At 56.5% G+C, this 24,335-nt stretch overlaps 3 protein-coding genes across 6 annotated transcripts in view; 1 reads left to right on the top strand and 2 right to left on the bottom strand.

Annotated features, from left to right (window-relative positions):
- Positions 1-5,431, bottom strand: part of PPP1R37 (protein phosphatase 1 regulatory subunit 37) — a 40,359-nt gene extending 34,928 nt beyond the window's left edge. Inside the window, exon 1 of the mRNA XM_034986738.1 lies at positions 4,571-5,431. Within this exon, the coding sequence (XP_034842629.1) occupies positions 4,571-4,772 (202 nt within the window). The 5' untranslated portion in view covers positions 4,773-5,431. The remainder of the gene's footprint in view (positions 1-4,570) is intronic.
- Positions 5,432-6,624: 1,193 nt separating this feature from the next.
- GEMIN7 (gem nuclear organelle associated protein 7) lies at positions 6,625-20,846 on the bottom strand. 4 transcript variants are annotated; one of them, XM_034986740.1, is made up of 4 exons: positions 17,759-17,851; positions 14,442-14,574; positions 11,303-11,390; positions 6,625-7,399 (listed from the first exon to the last, which is right to left on the bottom strand). In XM_034986740.1, exon 4 carries the CDS (start codon positions 7,389-7,391, stop codon positions 6,996-6,998), a length of 396 nt encoding a protein of 131 aa, XP_034842631.1. In that variant the 5' UTR covers positions 7,392-7,399; positions 11,303-11,390; positions 14,442-14,574; positions 17,759-17,851; the 3' UTR covers positions 6,625-6,995. The 4 variants fall into 4 exon arrangements, with proteins under 4 accessions (XP_034842631.1, XP_034842634.1, XP_034842632.1 ...); XM_034986743.1 differs by lacking the exons at positions 14,442-14,574; positions 17,759-17,851 and adding an exon at positions 20,698-20,846; XM_034986741.1 differs by lacking the exon at positions 14,442-14,574.
- ZNF296 (zinc finger protein 296) lies at positions 19,550-23,852 on the top strand. Its single transcript, XM_034986739.1, has 3 exons — positions 19,550-20,429; positions 20,658-20,807; positions 22,825-23,852. The coding sequence occupies exons 1-3, from the start codon at positions 20,132-20,134 to the stop codon at positions 23,775-23,777; spliced, it is 1,401 nt and encodes a 466-aa protein (XP_034842630.1). The 5' UTR covers positions 19,550-20,131; the 3' UTR covers positions 23,778-23,852.
- The last annotated feature ends 483 nt before the right edge of the window (positions 23,853-24,335 follow it).

The following is a 24,335-nucleotide window of genomic DNA, read 5'->3' as shown; positions in this document are numbered from 1 at the left end:
AAAGATTTTATTTATCTGTAAGAGAGAGACAGCAAGAGAGGGAACACAGGCAGGGGGAGTGGGAGAGAGAGAAGCAGGCTTCCCGCTGAGCAGGGAGCCCGATGCGGGGCTCAATCCCAGGACCCTGGGATCATGACCTGAGCCGAAGGCAGACGCTTAACGACTGAGCCACCCAGGCGCCCCTTTTAATTTTTTTTTTTTTTTTAAGATCTTATTTATTTGAGCTGAGTCTTTTAATGGAGGGCTTCTTTCTACCACTGACAGTTGCATATCCACCTGTCAAACCAGTTTCAAGGACTAAATCTACAGCACAGGTTTCAATGAGAAGCAACAGTAAAGCATGTCCACCGTCTTTGATCCCCATTTGAGGACACCATGGCCACTGCCCCCACCGCTCCTTCCAACCCCAACCTCAGGTGGCCAGAGGGGGCCTCATCCTTGGAGCCCCCTCCCCCCGCGGACATGTCACAAGAGGCGTTTCTTGGTGGGCAAAACGCCCCCTCCCCCCCACTGCCGGACTGACTCTCGTGGGCCAGGGGTCCAGGAGTGGGGAATGAGTCACTGGCAGGACCGGAGGGAGGGGAGCCAAGCCTCCCACACCGGGGCCAGTGTCGCGCCCTCTCCGACGCCTGTCTTGCAGAGCCCACATCTCCTCCCCACACAGCGTTCACAGGACTGGGAAGAGGAGCTGAGCCTTGGGTCCTTCCTGCAGTTTGGTCTGGAAGGGTCCCTGGCACAAGTCCCTCAGGAGAGCTGGGACCACAGGGCCTGCCACCAGGGGGTGGGGTGCACCTAGCCAGCCCCTCCTCCACCAGTGCCCACAGGTGGCCAGTCGGGCGGCTCTGAGGCAGCGTCTTCCACTCACAGTTTCCACCCCGCCTCCTCCCCAAGCTTCACTTCCCGTCCGCACACAACTGGCTTGCAGAGGAGGCCCTGCCCCACCGGGTTCATCCCATCTGCTCAGATGTCCTGGGTGGTCAGCAGGGCAGGGATCACGACTTCACAGATGAGGAAACAAACAAGCTCAGCAAGAACGAGTGCCTTCCCGGAGGCCACAGCACACGGCTGCCAGGGCTGGCCGGGAAGCGCACTCTGGCTACACAGGTCCCACGTGTGGCCTGCCGTCACCCCTTCCAGAACAGCTGCACACAGGCCCACGGGCGCTCATTCAGCCACGATCACCGTGTGCCCTCTGAGAGGCCGAGGAAGTGCAAAGAGGACGGACAGCATCTGTTCTCCCATTTCAGTGGGGGAGAGAGACCCTTGGCATGAAAACGAGCATGTGAGGTAACAGCAGATGACCACTAGTGCCCCGAGGAAAATAAGCAGGACCCCAGCGTCAGGGGCCGGCGGGCAGGGACACTATGTGAAACAGGAGCCAGGCAAGGCCCCTCTGAGCACTGGTTTGCGTTGTGCCTCCAAAGGCCTGGAACCCCCTACTCCAGATCATCTCACCTGCAGGGATCCCCAACACGTGACCTCAGGCAGGGCCTGATGGGGCCTCTCGCCCTCAGGCAGACATCCCCAGAGGCTCCCACCCAGCTGGGCCACCACTCCAGTCCGGGCCTGGCCCAGCTCTCCGCCCTGAATGGTCACCTGTGCTGGGCCCCTGATTCCTCTAGTTTGGGGATGCTCCTGCACCTCCTGGATGAGGCAACTTCTCCATCTCTATGATGAAAGAGCAGCCTCTGAATGACCTCTCCCCCAAATCAGACCGGCCAACTCTCCTCTTACCCTTGATCCCGGGGTCACATCACCACAGCAGGCCCCAGAATGACTCCTCCATCACCCTTCCACCAGGTCCACAGCTCGAATGACACTCCCCTGTGCCTTCCCATGGCTTCAAGACCAAGTCCGACACATCTCCCGCCCCTCCTCTAAGACCTACCAAGTCCTCCCCTCAGCCCCCAGCGAAGACCCTTTAGCCTCCCAACTGGGGAACCCCCTTGGCCCAACTTTCTGTACCGAGTTTCCTCTTCTACGGCCTGGCAAGGCTCCACGTTCCCCGGTCCCGAGCCAGGCAGCAACTCACTGTCCTCCCCAGGCACAGAGGCTAGCCACCTGCTCCTCAGCACTGACAGGCCCTCCAATTTCCTGTCCTGCAAATTCCACTGGCTAAACCCACCAACGTCACCCACGATCCCTCCCCTGCTTGGGGACCAAGATCCCCCAACTCCTTCACTGCCAGGCCAAGCCCTCGGCCCCTCTCCCCAGCCAAGACAGACCAACTCTGCCAGCCCGTAAACTGATTTCTCTTCTCCATGTCATCACCGCTCTACCTCAGACCCACTGACTCTGAAGTGTGAGTCCAGTCCCTGACCAGTCCCTGCCGTCCCTCTTTAAACTTCCAGAAATGAGAGACTCCCTGAGCCTGTAATGTGTTACCACCTCCCCCTACCCGGGGAAGACCAATCAGCAACTGTCCTCTCAGCTCCTCCCAGCCAGACTCCAAGTGACCCCTCTTTCTTGACATTCTTCCCTCCCCTCAAACTCCTTCACCCTCTGGGTAATAGCAGCTGCTATTTCTGTGGCAAGAATCGACAAGGACTATTTTATTTAATCCTCACAACTATCCGCAGTAGAAATTAGCACCTCCATTTGCAGAGAAAGAAACAGGAGATGCAGAGAGGAAAACAGCTTACTCAAAATCAAACAGCTGGTTACACACAGCTGTTCCTCTTCTGGGAACCTGCACACCAGAAACTTGCCCCCAGCCCCCAGACCCACCCCGTGCCAACTCCCCCCTGCCTCAACCATGGCCCTCCAGCCCACAAACTGTTCATCTTCCTTCCTGCTTGCCCGGGGCCCACAAACTGACCACCATCTCTGTCCCTCTCCTGAAGGCTTGGGAAGCAGAAACATCCAGGCCCCAAGCACATGAACCTCTAGACTGGCCCCTAAAATGACCAATATCACCCAACATCACCCGAAAATGACCAACACTAACTGCAACTTCATGAAAGCTCATCCTGGCCAATTACTTTTCATACACAACCATATTTAGTCCTCCCTTAAAGCCTTTGCAGGGGTATTACCACCCACTTCACAGTCGGGAAAACTGAGACGCTGAGGAGTTAGATAACCAGCCTGAGGTCATGAAGTGAGTAAATGGGAGTCAGGATTTGAACTGGAACCTCTGCTCTCCACCACCCTACTCTGCCTACCCAGGTCTTTCTTCCTTCCCGCTCTCAACTCCCTGGACTGGGTACCATGCTATAGCCAGGGCCCCCTATGACTCTTCCCCTCCCCAGCCCAAGTCCTCCAACCCCAAAGTGACACCTATCCCTGGGGTCCAGAGCCCAAGACGTGGCTGGCTCTCGATGCCAACAATCATAAATTGTCTCTTTAACGAGAACTAGCCAAACTGGCATTTATGGCAAGCTACCTATGTGCTCAGCTTCCAGTTACCATGTTTCCCACTCTCACAAAAAAGCCACAATTCCTCCACTGCCAGACTAGAGCAGTGCCTCCTCTTTCCTGGGGCCAAGTGACCAACATCTACTGAGCCGGGACCAGTCTGTGACTCCTCTTCGTGGGCTCCACCATGGCAAGACCAGCAGAGAAAGACTCAACGCTCAACTCATCTACTGAGTGACTTTCCAACTTTAGTCCTATAGGTAAAACACACACAGTCCTCCAGCTGCCCTTTCAGTTCCAACACACATCTGACCTTCAGGGGACCTAGAATCTGCAGACTTGCTCCCTCTCTCAACATCTCAGGCCAGCAAACTTCCTCAGGCCCTCACCTTCTACCGACCAACAACTCCCAATTTCCCAACTCTTTCTCAGGAAAAAAAGATTTTTTTAATTAAAAGAGACCCTTCTATACCCAGACCCCAAAGTTCCTCTGCTCCTTAATGACTGATAATGCTTTGTTTCCCTTTTGGGGAGAAGAGAAGGAGGCATGCAGTGACTTTTCTTCTTAATGTCAAGATCTAACACCTCTTCCGGCTATCTCACCCACCTCCAAAGTGACCATCAACTCTACTCCTTTCCTGGAAGGTTGTTTACTCCCTTTTCCCAACCCCAGGATTTACCAACTCCTCCGCAGCCACAAGCCAGGCTGGTCCTCTTCCTCCTTTCAGCCAAAAAAGTGAGCAACATGACTACCCCTTGTCCTGAGGTTTGCAGACCGGCAACTTAACCTCTTTCCATCCCTATGAGCCCATCAAACTCCACCTGCCCTTTGAACGCCAATGCTGATCCACTCTTCCTTCCCTGACTGCTCGCTTTATCCTTCGGGGGGGGGGGGGGGGGGGGGGGGACCGCCAAGAAACAAAAGGCCGCCCCCCCGCCCTCCCACCACCCCCATCTTTACCCGCTTATCGTTTTACCTCCAACGCCGCCGTCCGGCGGGGGGGGGGGGGGGGGGGGGGGTGCGGATAAGCCAGCTACTTTTCACCTTCCCAACCCAACAGGCACGCCGTCTCTCACATCTTGCAGCTCGAAACTGACGACAGTCTCCTTAAATCCTCATTAGGTGCAACTTATTGAGCACCACCTCCGTGCCGGGCGCTGCACAGACTCCCGGTCCGCCACGAGCCCGCCCCCGCGCCCCGGGGGTAGCTACCGTGTCTCCAGGGGTCTTTGGGTTCCACCGCTCCAGACACGATATCCTCGTCGGAGGGGAACGTGACGCGCTTGGCCGCAGCCTTGAGGCGCCCGTCGGCGGGGGACGATGCGGGGCTGGGAGACCGGGCCTCGGCGGGGGCCTCCTCGGCGTCGCCGTCCGCGCCCGGCACGGGCGGCGCCTCCTGCGGCGGGATCTCCATCGCCGCCGCCGCCGCCTCCTCACGGGGGCCCCGGGGACATGTCCCGGGCCCCGGGCTCGTCTCTCCGGGCCCGCCCGCCGTCCCGGGGCATGGGCTCCGCCGCTGCTTCAGGCGCCGCCTCCGACAGCTCTCCTGGTCGTCGTAGTCGTCGCCGCCGGGAGCTCGAGCGCGCCTCCCCCGAGCCTCGCGCGCGCCTGCTCGTTCGCAGCCGCACTTTCGTTAAGAGCCCGTGAGCCCGTCGCGGACTGAGGAAAGCAGAAAATCAATTGAAGCTATTTGCGGGTAGGGTTGTCTCGCGGGTTGTTGAAACCGGTAACAAGAGGCAGAAAGAACCACGGGAAAAAGAAACGTGAGCACTGAATCTGCAGAGCCGGAACTGCAGAATACGAGGGGCGGGGCGAGGTGGACGCTGTCTCCCGGAGCAGCGCGCAAGCGCGAACCTGAGCCGCCCCCACCCGCCTCCCCGCCTCAATCTAGGTAACTAACGTTCAGACTCGCACACATTCGTCACGAGCTCGGGCAACGGAGAGGGGAATGGAGTTGATAAAAATAAAAACATCTGCTCGGCGGGGCTAGGCCAACTGATAAGAAGAGAGGCAAAGGGGCAGAGAACTTGAAAGGAAAGGCGATATTAGCCGTACTGAATATATGAGTACAAGTGATGGATGCTGACAGACGGATCCTTCTGCCTGGAGACGAAGCCTGTGCCTCTTTGCTACTTACTCTCTAGCCCTCCATTTGCAGACAGCAGTTTCATCAATAGTTTTCTGTATTCGTTGCGTGAAATGCAATTTAAATTAAAAGACTAAAATAAATATGAGCCCATGAGGAGTATCATAGCCCTGATTAAAACAACAACAACAACTGGAAGGGGGAAGAAGTTCCAAAACCAAGAGACGAATCTGCCAACCAAAATAATCGGGCGATGGAGCGGGTAGATCACCAAGCCCGGAGGGAACCGGCACGAGCTCAAACCCCCGACCTCCCCTCAATTCAGTCGCTTAATATTCGCCTCCGCACTTTCGCCAGGCTTTCCTAGCACATCCCCAACTGGGGGTCGGGGGTGGGAGGCGGGGCTAAAACTAAAAGGGAGGGGGGATTCGGGGAGGAGCGAGCGACGTCGTTGCCAAGGCAACTCGGGAGCTAGGCCCCGGACTCGCTGGAGGCGGCGTCGCGAACGGACCTATGGGAGCCGAGGCTCTCCGCCTGCCCCGTTCAGCATCTCCAGCCGCCGCACTTTCGCGACTGCAGGTGAACAAAGCAAATCTCGTCTCTACTTACTCGGATCTTCACTTGCATTCCAAAGTTGATGGGACTACAAGGGGGGCAGCAATTACTGTTTTAAGGCGAATCTGACAGACAGCTGGTGACGGGGATAAGGGAAGCTAATGATATGGACGGTCACACAGCTTGGAGCGAAATGGGGAGAGGGTGAGGCTTCACCCCAACCCCTAGTCCTCAGCCTGGCCTCTGTGTCGCCGCCACACGGGGTCCGACCCCTTCCGGAGTGGCCGGGGAAGCGAACCAGCCGTCTCTAGAGTGAGGTCCTCACCGCTCTAGGGCCGGGCGCCCAGGTAACCCAGTGCGAGCCACGCCCCTGGCTGGGAACACTCCCGCCCACCCGAAAAAGAAATCGCGTCCAAATGTCTCAAACCCCGGCGTTCAGGTAGCTCCAGCCATTCCCGGACCAAGCCAGTCTCCACCTTTATCCGAGTTCCTTCCAGCCCCGTGATGTGTCCTCTTCTTGGCCCAGATCCACCAGATCCAGCCCTTGGCTAGCCACCCTTCCACTTCCTAAATCTGGCTCCATCCCTGTGTCGTACACTTTAAAAAATAAAAAACAGGAGGCGAATTTTCCTGGGATAATTGGTTCTTTAGTAGGAGGGGAGTATCTTCAGGGTGGCTGAACTTTGCAACTTCCAGAAACAATTTCCCACTCTGCGATTTGCCTTCCACCCCCAACCCCCAGTCTTCAGGAACTGGCAAGTGGCCCGGTTTTAGAGTTTAGAGTTCTGTGAGGCAGAGCCTTCCTTTCCACAGGCTCTAGAACTCCTGGGGTTGCAGAATCTTACTGACTGCACCCTGGAGGTCCCAAGCAGCCAGAGGTGCTTGGAGCTTGGCTCAAAATTCCAAGGGCGTTCCAAACCGGGGCCCACGACCATGTGTGGAGGGCTGGGGCCCCGTGGCGAGGCCCAAAGCAGAAAGGTGAACATAGCAACATCTTTAGGGCTTGAAGCTGTACGCAATAATGTCACTGCACCGCAGCAGTGCTTCAGCCTGCACACCAATGGGCGTCTGCAGCTGCGACACGTAGAAGTTGGCCACGTCCAGGTCGGTGGCTCCGAAGTGGGCAGTCACGTGCACGCCCTCGTGCAATGTGAAGCTCACCTGGTGACCCACCATGGCCAGCAGGCTGCGGAGGTAGCGTTCCCGGAGTGCAGCTCGCGCCTGCTGTTCCTGGGATTCCCGAGATTCTGGAACTACGGCAGACCCCGGGGCTCCGGGACCCTCTGGCGTCAGGGGGGCCCTGCGTCCATCTGGGGCAAAGCCGCGGCTCAAGCCATCCGGGCCCCGGGGAAGCCGGAGCACAGGTACAGGAATGGTCAGCGGAGTCTGCATTGTCCTGGCTGGTGGGTGAAAAAAGCAAGAAGCCATTACACGGGGAGTGTGTGATGACAACAAGAGGCATCTGTCTACCCCACCTCAATTCGACTTGTCCAAAACCTGTGCCCTCCCTCCGCCAGTAACCCCCTCCCCAGGAGCTGCTACCACCATTCTCGAGGTCCACGAGAGCAAGAACTTTTGACTGCTTTTATCACTGTTTTATTCCTAGTCCCTGGCTATAAACACTCGCTGAAAAGAACAAACTCCAGCCTCCTCTCCTCTCTCACGCACAGCCTATCCAATCCAGAGGGAAATGCTCTCTCCTGAATACATTCCCAATCACACAGGAGCCAGCTTACAACGGCTTCCGGTGGCCAGCTCCGGAATGATGTGAACATTACAATAATGACAGTTACACAGGGCGCCTGGCTGGCTCAGTCAGTAGAGCATGTGATTCTTGATCTCGGGGTTGTAAGTTCAAGGCCCACTTTGGGTGTAGAGATAACTTAAAAATAAAATCTTAAGGGCGCCTGGGTGGCTCAGTCGTTAAGCGTCTGCCTTCGGCTCAGGTCATGATCCCAGGGTCCTGGGATCGAGCCCCACGTCAGGCTCCCTGCTCTGCGGGAAGTCTGCTTCTCCCTCTCCCACTCCCCCTGCTTGTGTTCCTGCTCTCACTATCTCTCTCTGTCAAATAAATAAATAAAATCTTAAAAAAAAAAAAAATCTTAAAAGAAATAAAATAAACAAAAAATGATAGATTATAACCCACTGAATAAAAGAGAAATCCATGAGTCCCTAGTAATGATAAATGAATAAAAGAGTAAATAAGTGAAGGAGCTAAAATCCAACGGACACTAAAATTTGTGAACGAGTGTTGGGTGAGGGCCAGCATATCCATAGTCTTTTTTTTTTTTTTAAAGATTTTATTTATTTATTTATTTGAGAGAGAGAATGAGATAGAGCATGAGAGGGGGGAGGGCCAGAGGGAGAAGCAGACTCCCTGCCTAGCAGGGAGCCCGATGCGGGACTCGATCCAGGGACTCCAGGATCATGACCTGAGCCGAAGGCAGTCGCTTAACCAACTGAGCCACCCAGGCGCCCCAGAATATCCATAGTCTTAAAGTACTTTCCCCCAAAACGTTTATTTGTCGTAAAGAGTAAACAGTAACTTTGTAATGGAGGAACCTGGTGGACACGACCTTAACTTGGGCATCAACGACATCATGTGCAGTGGTGGGACAAACAGGGACCCCATGTGCCCCTGAGGTGATACACTGAGGACGGGGCACCACTTCTGTGGTATTCCTGCCAAAAATGGATTACCTAAATCTCATCGTGAGGAAACTCAAATTGAGGGACATTGTATAAAAAAGAGCCTGATGGGCTCAGTCAGTCAAGCGTCTGCATTTGACTCAGGTCATGAGCTCAGGGTCCTGGGATCGAGTCCTGCATCGGGCTCCATGCTCATCGAGGAGTCTGCTTCTCCCTCTCATGCTCTCTACTCTCTCTCTCTCTCAAATAAATAAATAAAATCTTAAAAAAAAAAAAAAAAGTGAGCCTGAGTTCTTCAAAAATATCAAGGTCATGGGGTGCCTGGCTGGCTCAGTCAGTAGAGCATATGACTCTTTTTTTTTTTTTTTAAATATTTATTTATTTGACAGAGAGAGACACAGTGAGAGAGGGAACACAAGCAGGGGGAGTGGGAGAGGGAGAAGCAGGCTTCCCGCCAAGTAGGGAGCCCGATGTGGGGCTCGATCCCAGGACCCTGGGATGATGACCTGAGCCGAAGGCAGACACTTAACGACTGAGCCACCCAGGCGCCCCGAGCGTATGACTCTTGATCGTGGGGTCCTGAGTTTGAGTCCCATATTGGACACTCAGTTTACTTAAAAAAAAAAAAAAAAAAAAAAATCAAGAGATGCCTGGGTGTCTCAGTTGGTTAAGCGTCTGCCTTCAGCTCAGGTCATGATCCCAGGGTCCTGGGATCGAGCCCTGCTCGGGTTCCCTGCTCAGTGGTGAGCCTGCTTCTCCCTCTGCCTCTCCTCCTGCTTGTGTTCTCTCTCCCTGTGACAAATAAACAAAATCTTTGAAGTGCATTCTCTTTACCCTTTAAAAAAAAATCAAGGTCGGGCGCCTGGGTGGCTCAGTTGATTGGGCGACTGCCTTCGGCTCAGGTCATGATCCTGGAGTCCCGGGATCGAGTCCCGCATTGGGCTCCCTGCTCGGCAGGGAGTCTGCTTCTCCCTCTGACCCTCTTCCCTCTCATGCTCTCTGTCTCTCATTCTCTCTGTCTCAAATAAATAAATAAAATCTTTAAAAAAAAAAAAAGAAAGAAAATATTAAAAAAAAAAATCAACGTCATAAAAGACAAAGAAAGCCTGAGGAGGAAAAACATATATAATTGACACTTGATCAACATGGGAGTTAGAGCGCTGACCCCATGCACTACTGAAAATCCAGGTATAACTTTTGATTCCCCAAAAACATAACTACTGGTAGCCTACTGTTGACTGGAAGCCTTACTGATAACATAAATAGTTGATTAACACATATTTCGTATGTTACATGTATCATATACTGTATTCTTACATTAAAGCAAGCTAGAGAAAAGCAAATTTTATGAAGAAAACCATAAGGAGGAGAAAATACATTTCCAGTACTGTACTGTATTTATGGAAAAAATCCGTGTATAAGTGGACCAATGCAGTTCAAACCTGTGTTGTTCAAGATCAAGTGTTGTTTTGTATTCCGAGCCTAACGCCTCTCTCTCCACTGCCCACATCTTGGTCCAGCCACTGTCGCTCTCTGCTTGGACAACTGAAGTCACGTCCTCCCTAGGCCCCTGGCTTCCACCTTCACTGTCCCCTTACCCCAAGTCCATCCCCACCCACACAGCCAGAGGGACCTGCTTAACACCTGACACCCACCATCTAACACCTGAGTCAGGTCACATCCCTCTGCTGAGAGCCCTCCCCTGGCTTCCGCCCCTCCCAGAGTCAAAGCCAAAGTCCTTCCCACAGCCCTCAGCAGCCCTGAGGGCTCCAGACCCTGCCAGCACCTTCGTGGTCTGCCACGCTTCTCTCACTACCCCAGCCTCGCTGGCCTCCCTGTGGGTCTACAAGCGCACCTGGCACAGAAGTGCCTCTCACACCCTTGCGCTTGAGGTTCCCTCTGCTTGTACGTGCCGTCTGCCTTCTCTGGGCACGCCATGTTCAAGTTCCACCCCACGTCCCTTCCTGCCCTCCTCAGCTTCGTCGTTCTCTGTAGCACACGGTATTCTTCTGACATATGGTATATTTGTCATTCTGCTTATGCCCTTTGTCCCCTGCTAGATGCCCGCCTCCCCATGGGCAGCGGCCTCGCTTCTTGCCTTCGGTTGTATCCCCAGCTCCTGGAACCCTGTGTGGCAGGGACACAAAGACCCAGCCCCTTCAACACTGCTCCTGCTTGAACGAATGCAGTGGAGATTGAGCTCACAGGCCTGCTTCTCTGGGTGACCTCAGCGGGTTATCAGGATACGACAGGTTCCTGCAGGATGGGGGGACCTAGTTCACGGTAGCTTCTCTATAAAAGTTTAGTTACAATTGTTATTATTAGTATTGCTGTGCGACTGGGGTAAGTTGCTTAACTGGTCTGTGCCTCAGTTTCCCCATCTGTGAAATAGGCATGGTAAGAGGACCGACCCCACAGGGTCGGCCTGGCGACGAAATACACAAACAATCACAGTGTTGAGCACAGGCCTGGAACACACGAAGCGCCACGACCATGATGCTGGTTGCCTATAGGGAAGTGCTGGTTCTGTGAGCAAGAGAGTGGGAGAGGGAGAGAGGGACCCAAGTTTCAGGTGGCTGCACCCCTGTCTGTGGCTTAGTCCTCTCTCAAGTGATGATTTTAGGCAGTCGGTGTCCCATCCCTGGGCCACTCACCGTGCGGGGGAAATTAAGACGATCCTTTTCCTTGTTAGGCTCTCCCTGTCTCTGCAGCTCACCTGTGAGCTCCTTGCAAGAAAGGACCCTGCAGAGAAATGGGCCAAGGCAGCAGATGAGGGTTTCTTAACTTCAGCATTGTTGATATTTGGGGCGGGATCACTCTTTGTCCTGTTGTGGGGGGCTGTCGGGTGCAGAGCTGTAGGATTTTAGCAGCAGCCCTGGCCTCTGCCCACGAGACGCCTGTAGGATCTCCCACCCCGAGCTGTGACTCCCAAAATTGTCTCCCACTGGTGAATAGTATGGTATGAGAATTACATCTCAATAAAGCCTTCTTTTTTTTTCTTTTAAAGATTTATTTATTATTTTTTTTTTTAAGATTTTTTTTTATTTAGTTATTTGAAAGAGACAGACACAGTGAGAGAGGGAACACAAGCAGGGGGAGAGGGAGAGGGAGAGGGAGAAGCAGGCTCCCTGCAGAACAGGGAGCCTGATGTGGGGCTCGATCCCAGGACCCTGGGATCATGACCTGAGCCGAAGGCAGACGCTTAACCGACTGAGCCATCCAGGCGCCCCTATTTATTTTTTATTTGAGAGAGAGCATGAGAGTGGATAGAGGGAGAGGGAGAAGCAGACTCCCCGCCGAGCAGGGAGCCTGATGCGGGACTCGATCCCAGGGCCCCAGGATCATGACCTGAGCCGAAGGCAGACGCTTAACTGACAGCCACCCAGGTGCCCGATTTTTTTTTTAAATATTTTATTTATTTAATTGACAGCGAGAGACACAGCAAGAGAGGGAACACAAGCAGGGGGAGCGGGAGAGGGAGAAGCAGGCTTCCCGCTGAGCAGGGAGCCCCATGTGGGACTCGATCCCAGGACCCTGAGATCATGACCTGAGCCGAAGGCAGATGCTTACCGACTGAGCCACCCAGGCGCCCCCCCCTTTTTTTAAAGATTTTGCTTTTGGGGGGGACGCTTGCTTCTCCCTCTATCGCAGCTCCCCCTGCTTGTGCCCTCTCTGACAAATAAACAAAATCTTAAAAATAAATAAATAAACAAAAATAAAATTCAGTGGATACACTCTTAAGAAAGAGCTCTCCATATATGGGGGGAACAAAATAAAAACATCTCTAGTTGAGAACCACTAGTGTGGATAAACAGGTGGGGTGGGGGGGCGGGAAAAGATGGCTACTCAACTCCTGAACATATTCACAACCTCACAGAGAACCAGAGAAATGCAAATTAAAGCTACAATACTGTAAGATTCTTCACCTCCCAGATTAGGGAGGACTGAAGGCTGATGGATCATCGCGCTGGCCCAGCTGTGGAGAAACGTCTTCATGGCCCTTAGGACTAAGGGTGTCAATTAGGAGAGTGTCAAAGGGGGGCGGTTTGTATCCATGAAAACTGCAACCGTTCCTGGTCATTCAGCCCCTGAAGAAAGAGCCCAGGGCAGGGTACTTTTAACTGTCTACCTTTTTATGCCTTTTGCCGTCCATACTATTCAAAGTAATTTGTTTTCAAAGATTTTATTTTATTTAAGTCATCTCTACACCCAAACTGGGGCTGGAGCTCACAACCCCGAGATCCAGAATCACACAGTCTACTGACTGAGCCCGCCAGGCACCGCCCTCAAAGTAAATTTTAAATTCTAATTCAAGAAGGAAGGGGCATATTGTAATGCTCCCATGTCCCTTAAAAAATGTTAGATTCCGGGGGTGCCTGGGTGGCTCAGTTGTTAAGCGTCTGCCTTCGGCTCAGGTCATGATCCCAGGGTCCTGGGATCGAGCCCCACATTGGGCTCCCTGCTCCTTGGGAAGCCTGCTTCTCCCTCTCCCACTCCCGCTGCTTGTGTTCCCTCTCTCGCTGTATCTCTCACTGTCAAATAAATAAAATCTTAAAAAAAAAAAAGTTAGATTCCGGGGTGCCTGGGTGGCTCAGCTGGTTAAGTGTCTGCCTTTGGCTCAGATCATAATTCCCAGGGTCCTGGGATGGAGCCCCTGCTCAGTGGGGAGCCTGCTTCTCCCTCTGCCCAACCCCCCCTTGTGCCCTCTCTCGCTATCTATCTCTCTCAAATAAATAAATAAAATCTCTTTTTAAGGTGGCTCAGTTGGTTAAGCATCTGCTTTCGGCTCAGGTCATGATCCCTGGGTCTGGGATCGAGCCCCGCATCGGGCTCCCTGCTCAGCGGGGAGCCCGCTTCTCCTTCTCCCTCTGCCTGCCGCTCCCCCTGCTTGTGCTTGCTCTCTCTCTCTGTGTCAAATAAATAAATGCTTTAAAAAATAATAATAATAAATAAATAAAAGCTTCCACTGTTTAGTATTTGGAAATTAAAAAAATAATAATAAATTTTTTAAAATGTTAGATTCCTGGGGCGTCTGGCTGGCTCATTTGGTAGAGCGTGTGACTCTTGATCTCAGGGCGGTGTGTGGAGACTACTTAAAATAAAATTTAAAGAAATACAAATAGGGTGCCTGGGTGGCTCAGTCGTTAAGCGTCTGCCTTCGGCTCAGGTCATGATCCCAGGGCCCTGGGATCGAGCCCCACATCAGGATCCCTGCTCAGCGGGAAGCCTGCTTCTCCCTCTCCCACTCCCTCTGCTTCTGTTCCCTCTCTTGCTGTCTCTCTTTCTCTGTTGAAAAATAAATAAAAAAATCTTAAAAAAAAAAAAAAAAGAAATACAAATAAAAATGTTAGATTCCCCCTCGGGAATCTGAACTTCCTCTCCCATCCTTACCCACTCCCCAAACTTTCTGTCCCAGCCCAGGCCTTTCCTAGGGACTAGCTGTCCAGCCCTACAGATCAGACACCCCCACTGGTGGCCCAGATTGAATCCTTATTAGAAGTGAGCAAATGTTCTCTGTACAGGACCCGAAAGTAAATATTTTAGGCTTTGTGGGCCATAGGGTCTGTCACAACTACTCAACGCTACCATAGTATTAAGAAAGCAGCCACGGACAGATATGACAACGAACGTGGCCGTTCTCCTTACAACCCCACGTACCAGGACACTGCAATTTGAATTTTATATAATTTCATGCACCCACAAAGATTTCTTAAAGTTTCCAAGCACTTAAAAATGTAAGACCCACTCTTGGCTGGTGGGCCATACCAGACCAGGAGGCAGGCCATAGCTTACCCCGCGGCGGAGAGGATGAAGGTGTGGATTCGGGGAGCCCGGGGGGTTCTTAGCACCCCCAGATTCATTACCAGGGATCTGGGCAGGTCACTGCGAGTGACTCTAGAGCAGCCTCCCTGCTCTGGTTCCTCATCTATGAAATGACGAAGGAAGGAAAAAAAAAAAAAAAAAGACCGCCTAGGTTTTCCGGGAGAAGGGAGAACCTTTCAGGGTGATCAGGCAAAAGACATCCCACAGTGTCCTGGACCCCTCCTCGCTTTCTCTGCCACCCATATTCAATCCATCAGTAAGGCCTGTGAACTCCACCTCCAAGTTGTATCCAGAACCCAGCAATTTTTCACCCCCTGCCCCACTCTGCCTCCTCCCTGGTCCGGCCACCATCCCCGGCCACCTGGACTATACCAGTCTCCTCCCCACTGGGTCCCCAGCTTCTAGCTTCACCCTACAGTCTGTTCCCTGCGCAGACAAAGCTGTCAGAGAGATCCTGTTAGAAGTAAGTCCCAGCACACCCCTCCTCTGCTCAGAGCCCTCCCATGGCTCCCACCTTCCCCAAGAGCAAAAAGCCCAAGTCCTCACAGGGGCTCCAAGACCCTATCATACCCTCTCTGACCTCCTATCCCGCGCCCCACCCCCTTGCCTCACTGCTCTAGTCCTTGAACATGGCAAGCACACTCTTGCCTGGAACCCTCTTCCAGATGGGGGACTTGCATATTTCCGGATCCATGGCTCACCTTCCTCCCTCACTGCACTCAGGTCGCTGCTCAAACATCGCCTTAACAGGGGGGAGACAGTAGCCCCTGCACCCTGCGTTCTCCTGTCCCCACGGTGCGACCCCCTCCTGACAATATGCACGTACTTTTTTACCTGTGTGTGGTTTGTGCTGCCACCGAACACAGGACTTTGAGAGAAAAGCCCTGTCCCATTATTTCACGACTCCACCCCCAGCCCCACCCAGAGCCAGGCAAGCAGGGGGAGCTCGGTAAATATTTGTGTGGAAGGAATGAAAAGATTCACCCATCCGCATTATCCAAGGGCCTGCCCAGTGCCCAGCCCACCTGGGGCGCTGCTAGGGACACAGCCGTGAGCGAACCACCCCAGTTCAGCGGCTGCCACAGACTTGACTCTAGACCAGGCTGACTCAGAGTGGGCAGGGTTGGAAGGCTAGAGGCTGGGGGGCCCTGGTGCCCAGAGGGGCTGCCTGGCCCAGCCTGGGGGCGAGAGAGGGCTGGCCAGGAAGGCTGTCGTATTTGAGCACAGACCTAAATAGAATAAGGAACGGAGTCATGTAGAGATCTGGGGGAAAAGCCTTCCAGTCCATGGGAACAGCAAATGCAAAGCCCACGCAAGGAGGCCCGCATGGAGGAGGCGCGGGAGCAAGGCAGATGCTGCAGGGAGGGGCCTTGAAGACTGAGGTGAGGACGCGGCTCTCTACTCTGAAGGAGACGGGAGGGACTTGGATTTTCACATGATCCCTCTGCCTGCTGCGCGTGGGGACAGTGGACTGGGAGGGAAAGAGGGAGAAGCAGGGAGCCCCGTGAGGAAGCCACCGCAGTGGCCCAGGAGGGCAGGGGATGATGGTCCCTGGGACAGGCTGAGGGCCACGCAGGTGGGGACAAGTGGTCAGTTTAGGATTTATTTTGAAGGTTGACAGCCCTCACTATTTCCTGATGGACTGAGGGGAGAACCAAGGCAGACTCTCAGGGTCTTCCCTAATGGGGAAGACCACAGTAAATGGGCTTTATGGGATATATACATTTTCTTCTTTTCTTCTTTTGTGTTTTTATTTTAGTCCCAATTAGTTAATACACACTGTTAGTTTCAGGTGTACAATATACATTTTCTTTATTTGACCACTACCCCTGTGAATGGGATTCGGGGATATACACATTTGCTAACTTATCTGACCGCGGCAGTCCAAGCTCAGTCAAGAATCATCAGCCCCCCAGGGCTCTCAAGCAACCTAGGTTAACACTTGAGTGATTTAAAAGAAACACCCTAGTCTTTAGGGCTAGTACTGAATAAAGGATTGATGGAAATTAATCAAATGGCCACAAATGATGTTAAATCCCTGGATAAAACAAAAAAGTAAGGGTGGACCAGTGTGCAGACTTGCTTTCTCCGTTAGGGGAAAACAAACGGAGACTGGGGTCAGGCCACGCGATCCCCATTCTCCCCAAGGAGGAAACTGGAAACAGGGAAATGCCAAATCATTTACTGGGTGCAAGCCGGCTGAGGGGACGGAAAAGGGAGCAAACCCAGGTGGGTCTGACAACGGACCCGGCCCATCACCCCTGCTCTCTGCAGGACAGACTTGTTTTCGTCCAGCACAGGGGGGCCACTGGAGGACTTGGAACTAAGGTGTGATCCGACAGGAAACCGGTTTAGGAAAGGTCCGACAGGGTGTGCCCAAGAAGGCAAAAGGAGGCATTATCCAAGCTCCCTGGTGACCAGGCTCCAGAATCCTTTATCTTTTCAATCTCCAAGCCAAGGATTTCCCGCGGGAAGATTGCAGAAAAATGCCCAAACCCAGCCCCCACGACTTGAAAAACGACTTGCATAAAAACTCCAGAGCCCATCACTTGGGTGGTGGGCGCGAGGGCAGGAGATTCGCAGACCTCCCTTCTAGGGGCCTCGGGGCTGACCTCCAAGGAAATGGCAGTGAATCCGTTCAGCGGACACGCATTTAGCTAACCCTTCCGTTGCCAGGGCAGGGAACTAGCTGAGTTAGCAGGGTCACAGAGAAGACCCCAGACGCCGGCGGATGAACCAAGGTCCTGTTATGTCCACACAACAGCCCCCCGCCCCAAAGCTCCAGCACAGAGTCCTTCCCCTCCCCTGGGCCCCCTGGGCCGGTCAGTTTCCTTTCAATTCCGCCCTGGCCGCCCACCGCCAGCCTTTTCTTATACTAAGTAGGTCCTCCCGGCCCCCAGGCGTCCACTCCCGACTCCGCCCGGGCTGGGTGTCTTCCCGGCTCAGAGCCGGCCAGCGAGCCCGTCCCACCGAGGCGGGGCGTCAGGACCGCGGCCGTGGTCACTGTCCTGACCGTCGTCGCTATCATCTGCCCGAGCGGGGAGCACCGCGCGCTGCCCCGGCTCCTCACCCCGCCGACCCGGGCGCGGGGACGTCCCCGACCGGAGTCCCGGTGCCGGCGCTCGCGGCGGGGGGCGGGGGGGGTGGGATCCGAACGTCCCCCCCCGGCCCGCGTGGCAGGCGCGGACCTGCCCCTTTCCCGCCACTCCCGGCTTCGCGCGCGGGCGGGCGCCCGGGGGAGGGAACTGCCCTGCGCTCGCGCCCCGCCACCGACACCCCGCACTCACCGAGGTCCGCGGCGGCCGGCGCGCCCACTTCCGCCGGCGTCCCGGCTGCAGAGGCCCGGGCGGGCCGCGAGCCGCCCCGCCTGGGTTCCGCCCGCGCCGCCGCCCCACGTGGTGGCGGGCGGGCTCTGGGGCTCGGAAGCGGCCGCTGCCCGGGCGTCCCGCCCCGCCCCGCCCCGCCCCCCGCCTGGCCCCGCGCTGCCCCCGGAGCGGCCCGCCTGCGACGTGGGGCCTGTCCGGGGTGCCCGCTTTACGGAAGAAGAAACTGAGGCGCTGAGAGGGGGAAGACTTCCTCCGGCTGAGCTAAGCGCGGAGCTTGGTGTTTGCACCCCCACCCCCCCTACACGTGCACGCTCCTACCCTTCACCTGCAGGCCAAACCCCAGCTCCCTTCCCTGAAGCCCTGCGCAGCCAGGTTTCGGCAGGAAAGAGGTTGGAGGGAGCTGCAGCTGGGATGGACCCCGGGTGGTGGTTCTGTCTCGCAGGCCTCCCTGCAGCCGCCCACCCCCACCCCGTTTTACAAAGAAGGAAGCAGGCCTTGAAAGATGGACTGTCTGGCCTCAGACAGAATTCCCTTCTCCCACACTTTTTCAGTAAGGCAGAGGCTCCGTGGGCCTCCCCACCCCACCAGATCCCCAAGGCCCAGTGCCTGGCACACAGGCCCTCTGCGATATGTTGAAAGACCGGGCAGAGCAGGAGCTCAATAGACACTTGTTAACCTATGAACAAGCAGGGGCCCTGTGGACAAGGCTGGCTTGACTCCTGCCCTCTTAGAACCTACATTCTAGGAGGGCCGGGAGGGGCAGATACAGGGTCTCCATGTGCAAATACATCAACAAGATCCTTCAGGGCTTGTGATGAGTGATATAAAAAAGAATAAAATGAGGGTCATGGTGGTAGAGCTGGGGGAGCTTCTTTAATTGGGTGGCTGTGAAGAAGCCCCCTTAGGTTACAGATGGGGAAGCTGAGGGCCAGGAAAGAAGCGAGGACGGATGGAGGTTATGGTTGTGAGGCCTTCAGCAGGGTGGGGCTACATTAGATACAGTGGTCAGGGAGGTCCTCTGCTCGCCGGAGGACAATTGAGCTCAGCCCTGAATAACAATATGAGGAACCTTCTGGCCTGGAGCAGTACTCTGGGGAGATTAGCATGTGAAATTCACTCGGACTGGGGCTGGGGACAGCCCGGGAAGGACAGACCCTGGCCCAGACCTCAGGGGGCTTGTGTTGGGTAGGGGTGGGGAGGGAAGAGAGGATGGTCAACAAATAGTTCTATGTTATGGTGCGGTGGGTGCCAGGAAGAAAAAGAAACTCGTCAGGGTTGGAGGGTGGGGCAGGGTGTCGATGCCACTTCAAACAGCGATCAGAGTGAGCTGCTTTGTGGAGGGAAGTTCAAGGAGGCCCGAGTGGAGGGGGTAGTGAGACAGTTGCCTGTTTGGTTTTAATGGTGATTCCAGAGCAGAGGAGATCTATTTGATCACAACCCTCCCTGCCTTAAACCCCACCCTTCAAGGCTCCGGTCTCAGGAAACCAAGACCTTAAAGTGATCAAAAGACCCTCTTGGGTCTGACCTCATTTTCTCACAAAACTCAGTCACCCACGCCCATCCCCCTTCCTTGTTATTCTTGAACGCATAAGGCCGGCTGGCCCCCTCACCTCCCTCGGGTCTCAGTTCCACCATGCTCTGCCCTGGAGAAAGCTGACCCCCACCCCCCACCCCAGCAACCCTGTCCCTTTATAACCCCTCCTAGCTTTATTTTGCCCCATTGTACTTGTCATCCTGGGAGGCACTCTTTTAAGTTTTGCAGTTACCTTGTTGAGAGTCTCTCTCCCCAACAAACTGCGTGAGGCCGGGGATTATTTTCTGTCTTGTTCACTGCGGTACCCTCAGTGCTTAGAACAGAACCCAGTGCACAGTAAAGGCTCAATAAATGTTTGCCCACTGAATTTTTATAATGCATTTAATGAAATGGTCCCGATTACTCATAGGCGCCTAGCGAGAAACGTGGCCCCTACTGTTTTCTCTCTCGGGGGTGGGTGTGGGCACCCCGTGCCTCAGTTACTCCGGCCCTAAAACGGGATCAGGAATAGCTGTTCGTGTACGTGGTCGTGAGACCCGGACGTCATTAAGGTTTGGTCCCTAAGAAAATGCAGTGGGTTCGGCTTTGATCGAGTTTGGCTGCCGCCTGGGGCCCCTGCGGGGCCGCCCCGTCCTCTCCCGTCAGGCCCCGCCCCGGTGGGCGGAGCCACGGGCCGGGCCAGCACGTGTAAGAGTTCGCGGCGGGTCGCCGCAGTCACTCACCTGAGCGCCTCGGACTGAGCGCGCACGGCCCGCGCGTCCTCCGCCCGCCAGCCCGCCCGGCCGGCCGGCCCTCGACCCATGTCCCGCCGCAAGGCCGGCTGCACGCCTCGCCGAGTAGACCCCGCGCCCGCCTCCAACACAGACGACGAGATGGAGATGCCGGACCTCGTCATCGAAGTGAAGCCCGAGCCAGACGCGCGGCCCCTCCAGGCCCCGGGGCTGGGGCTCTTCTCCCCGAAGGAAGTGCCCGCGCCGGGGCGGTTCGAGGGCGAACCCCGCCACTCCCCCGACCCCGTGCCCGCCGGGAGCCCTCTCCACGCCCTGGGCGAGCGGAACCAGTGGGCGCTGTGGACGCCACTGATCGTCAACCCTCGCGGTGAGCGCCCCCTACCCCTGCCCCGCCTCTCTCCCCTTAACTCGGGGGGGTTGGGGGGGTACGTGGGACTCCTTCCTCCAGGCACCGACGCCCGGCCCCCGCCTTATTTCTGTTGCCTGGTCCTGGCCTCCAGCCCCCATTCTGACCTTCGGGTTTTCCCTCTCCCTCGGAACCCCCAGCCCCCATCCTGGCCCCACCCCACGCTTACCACCCGCTTCCTCCCAGCAGACCGCCAGCCCTGGACCGACAAACACCCAGATCTGTTGACCTGCGGCCGTTGCCTGCAGACCTTTCCGTTGGAGGCCATCACTGCTTTCATGGACCACAAGAAGGTGGACTGTCAGCTTTTCAGAGGCCCCAGCCCCTGCCAGGGCTCAGGTGAGTCAAGCCGGGATGCAGGCCCCCTCTCAAGTTCAAGGGCCCGGCTTCCTGTGGGAGAAGGGGCTGAGCTGGACAGGCGGGGCAGTGAGCATTACTTCCCTTTTCTCGCTCCCCATCGGGTGTAGCCTAGGCGTGGCCAGGGCCTGCCCTGTCCCAGGGCTGGGACTAGTGGTGAGGGGTGGGGGGGGTGGTAAGTGGGGGCGGTAAGTGGGGGCGGGGCGGGGCCTGTAGGAGGGCCGCCCACAGGGTGTGGCCAGCCCCTGAAGACTGGTCTGGGGATTTGCCACACACACACACACACACCCCCAATCTGGTTTCACTTCTCCTTCCCCTTGGCCAGAAATAACTGGCCAGGTGGCCGGACCCTTGTGGCAGTAGGGGGACCTCTGGGGAGGGCAGCAACCTGGGGGAGGGGAAGCCGAGGCCAGCTGGAGGCGTGGCATGGCCACCCCGTCCCACCTCTTGATCACTTCTGATTGTGGCGCTGGGTGCATTTGCTCGGAGTCAGGGAAGGGGCCTCTGGCTTCTCTCTCTGATGGAATCTCCCAGCCCTGCACGCTGGGAAGCCCCTGGTTTGGGCCAGGTCGTGGGTGTCTGGACACCTGGGTTCCTTCTCTTGGGAGGTAATGAAAGCCCTTGACATGGTACTAAACTCATGGTGAACTCTTGGTCATCGCAGGCCGAGGCTCCTCCAAACCTGCACGTTTCCATCCCCTGGCCCATGAGTTCCTAGGATTTTTGAGAGATGGAATTACACTCAGGCCTGGGCTGGGGGGGGGGGGGGGGGGGGGGAGGTCCCGTAGTGGGGGAGGGGAAGGAGGGACTGTGAATTAGCTGTAGACTCGAAGCCAGCAGGTTATCTGGTGGCCCAGGGAGGGGCCTTGATGGAATCACTGAACACTCCCAGGTGCTTGGACTTGGAGCAATGTGGGCACCTCAGCCACGTGGGCTCAGCTCATGTTTACGAGGGCTGACATGGACCAGAATTCTCAGTTCTTCTCCATCCAAGGTCACAACAGCCCTAAAAGGGAGAGGATCCCCAGGATCCCCGTATTCTGACAAATGAGAAAACTGAGGGCCAGAGAGGAGTGTTTCTCGCCCACACAGCTAGGGAGCCGGAGAACTAGTTGGAAGTCGGGCCAGGCTGACACTCTCCAGCCCCCGTCTGTGCTCCTGACCCTGGTGTTGCATCAGGAAAGCCACTCCCGTCCCAGACGGTCTAGAATTTGAAAAGTAAAGGCAAGTACTTCACCAATAGTACCTGGAGGGTCTAGAGAAAACATCCAATTTGGAGGGCTCTTAATTTGGGGTCTATGCCGAGGGAGGGGGACCTAACTCACTGCCCCACCCTGACCTCCAGGTGGCTGCTAAGCCTTCTCCCCACTTAGGCCTTGGCCCCCTCTTCTGTGAGGCAGGGAATAGGAAACCATGCGTGGAGCTCGTGAACTTGGAGCTTGGCACAGAAACCCACTCAGTAATCAAGCCAACAGTCTTTTTTGAAAATCTGTCTCGCACTCCCCAGGTTTCTGGATTGAAACCCCAACTCCACCCTTGCAAGCTTGTGACCTTGGAGAAGTGTATCTGCCTCAGTTTTCCCATCTGGAAAACAGAACTCTTGTTTCTTGTCTAGGTGGGAAGCTCAGTGAGCAGGGGTCATGGCCCGGCGCCCAGCACCCAGAATTTGGTCTTGTCTTCCAGTAAGGCCTTCCTGACCCCCCCCCACCCCCAATAGAAAATAGCACTCCTCCCGTCCCTCACTCTGCTGTCCCTTTTTTCTGGAAGATTCTCAGACACACAGAATCCCCAGGTAGTCGTCGTCCACTCCACAGATTCTCCTTAACTTGTCTGTCTGCCCACTTCTGCACCTCGGCTCCTGAGGACAGGGAGTTTCTGCCTCCCTGCTGTGCGTTCTCAGTCCCCGCAAAAGGGCCTTTGCTGCAGAAGGCCACCAACTGGCAGGCGTGAGACTGCTGCTTTCGTGCATCTCCCTAACCCCCGGCCCTTCTCTCTGCAGAACGCAAGGACCCCAAGGCCTTGAGCTGCTTCCGCTGCGGGAGACAGTTCACAGGGGCCTGGAAACTGCTGCGCCATGCCCAGTGGGACCACGGCCTGTCCATCTACCAGACGGAACCCGAGGCCCCCGAGGCCCCGCTGCTGGGCCTGGCCGAGGTGGCCGCCGCCGTGTCGGCAGTGGTGGGGCCGGAAGCGGAGGCCAAGGGCCCCCGGATGAGCGTCCTGCCCCGGCGGAGCCCCACCTGCCCTGTGTGCGCGAAGACCCTCAGCTCCTTCAGTAACCTCAAAGTGCACATGCGCTCGCACACCGGCGAGCGGCCCTACGCCTGTGACCAGTGTCCCTATACCTGTACCCAGAGCAGCAAGCTCAACCGCCACAAGAAGACCCACCGGCAGCCGCGGCCTCAGAGCCCCTGCGGGGCCAAAGCCGGTCAGGAACAGGCCTCCGCCACGGCCCCTCCGGAGCCCGCCGCGCACGCGGCCGCCCCGGCCAGCAGCCTCCACTGCAGCAGCGGGGAGGGCGCCGGGGCGGCGGCCACGGCGGGCGTCCAGGAACCTGGGGCCCCCGGCGGCGGGGCCAGCTGGGGGCCTACCCCCAAGGAACACACGACTGAGCCTGCCAAGAGCCAGACGTCCCCCAGGAAGACGCCCAAGGCGGCGGGCAAGAGCCGCGGGCCCGGGGGCAGCTGCGAGTTCTGCGGGAAGCACTTCACCAACAGCAGCAACCTGACGGTGCACCGGCGCTCGCACACGGGCGAGCGGCCGTACGCCTGCGAGCTGTGCTCGTACGCCTGCGCACAGAGCAGCAAGCTCAACCGCCACCGGCGCATGCACGGCCTGGGGCCCGGCGGCGCCCGCTTTGAGTGTCCCCACTGCTGCGTGCCCTTCGGCCTGCGCGCCACCCTGGACAAACACCTGCGGCAGAAGCACCCCGAGGCGGGCGGGGAGGCCTGAGCTGCGGGGCCTGGCGCCGCGCGGGGGCCGCTGCTGCTCCACGTCCTTGTCCTTCCTCCGCCGCCAGTAAATCCTCCTGCCCAGTTACACCCGCGTGTGGACTCTGGCTTTCTCGGGGTGTCTCAGGTGGGGCGGGTGGCTCCCCTCCTTGGGGTGGACGGCTGGACGGACCGGTTTGGAGGGAGTGAGGGGAAAGGCCAGCCCCCAGCGCCCTGGGCACCGCAAGACTGGCACAGAAAGCCGCGCTCCCGGTTCCCGGTGTGGGCGAGGCCAGGGCAGGGGCCGAGGCGAGGGCGGGGAGAAGCCCGGACCTGTCACTGGAGGCCCCTGGGCAAAGTCCTGGCCCATCCCCCACGTGCTGGGTGCCGGCGCCCTTTCCCCACTGAGCGGGCCCCTGCCCTCGCCGAGCCGTGCCCGGAGCGGTGCCGCTGAACTGGGAGCTGCCACCCGGACACCCACACACAGGCAGGGCTGGCCGTGAGGCTCCTGTGTCACCTTCTGCCCCGAAACCCGACCACCCCCGGCCCCAGCTGCCCTCGGCGGCCGGCCGACGTGGAC

This window comes from Mirounga leonina, unplaced genomic scaffold (genome assembly GCF_011800145.1).
Source record: "Mirounga leonina isolate KUSES-001 unplaced genomic scaffold, KU_Mleo_1.0 Mir_376, whole genome shotgun sequence".
NCBI lineage: Eukaryota > Metazoa > Chordata > Mammalia > Carnivora > Phocidae > Mirounga > Mirounga leonina.
This window is presented reverse-complemented; position numbering and strand designations above follow the sequence as displayed.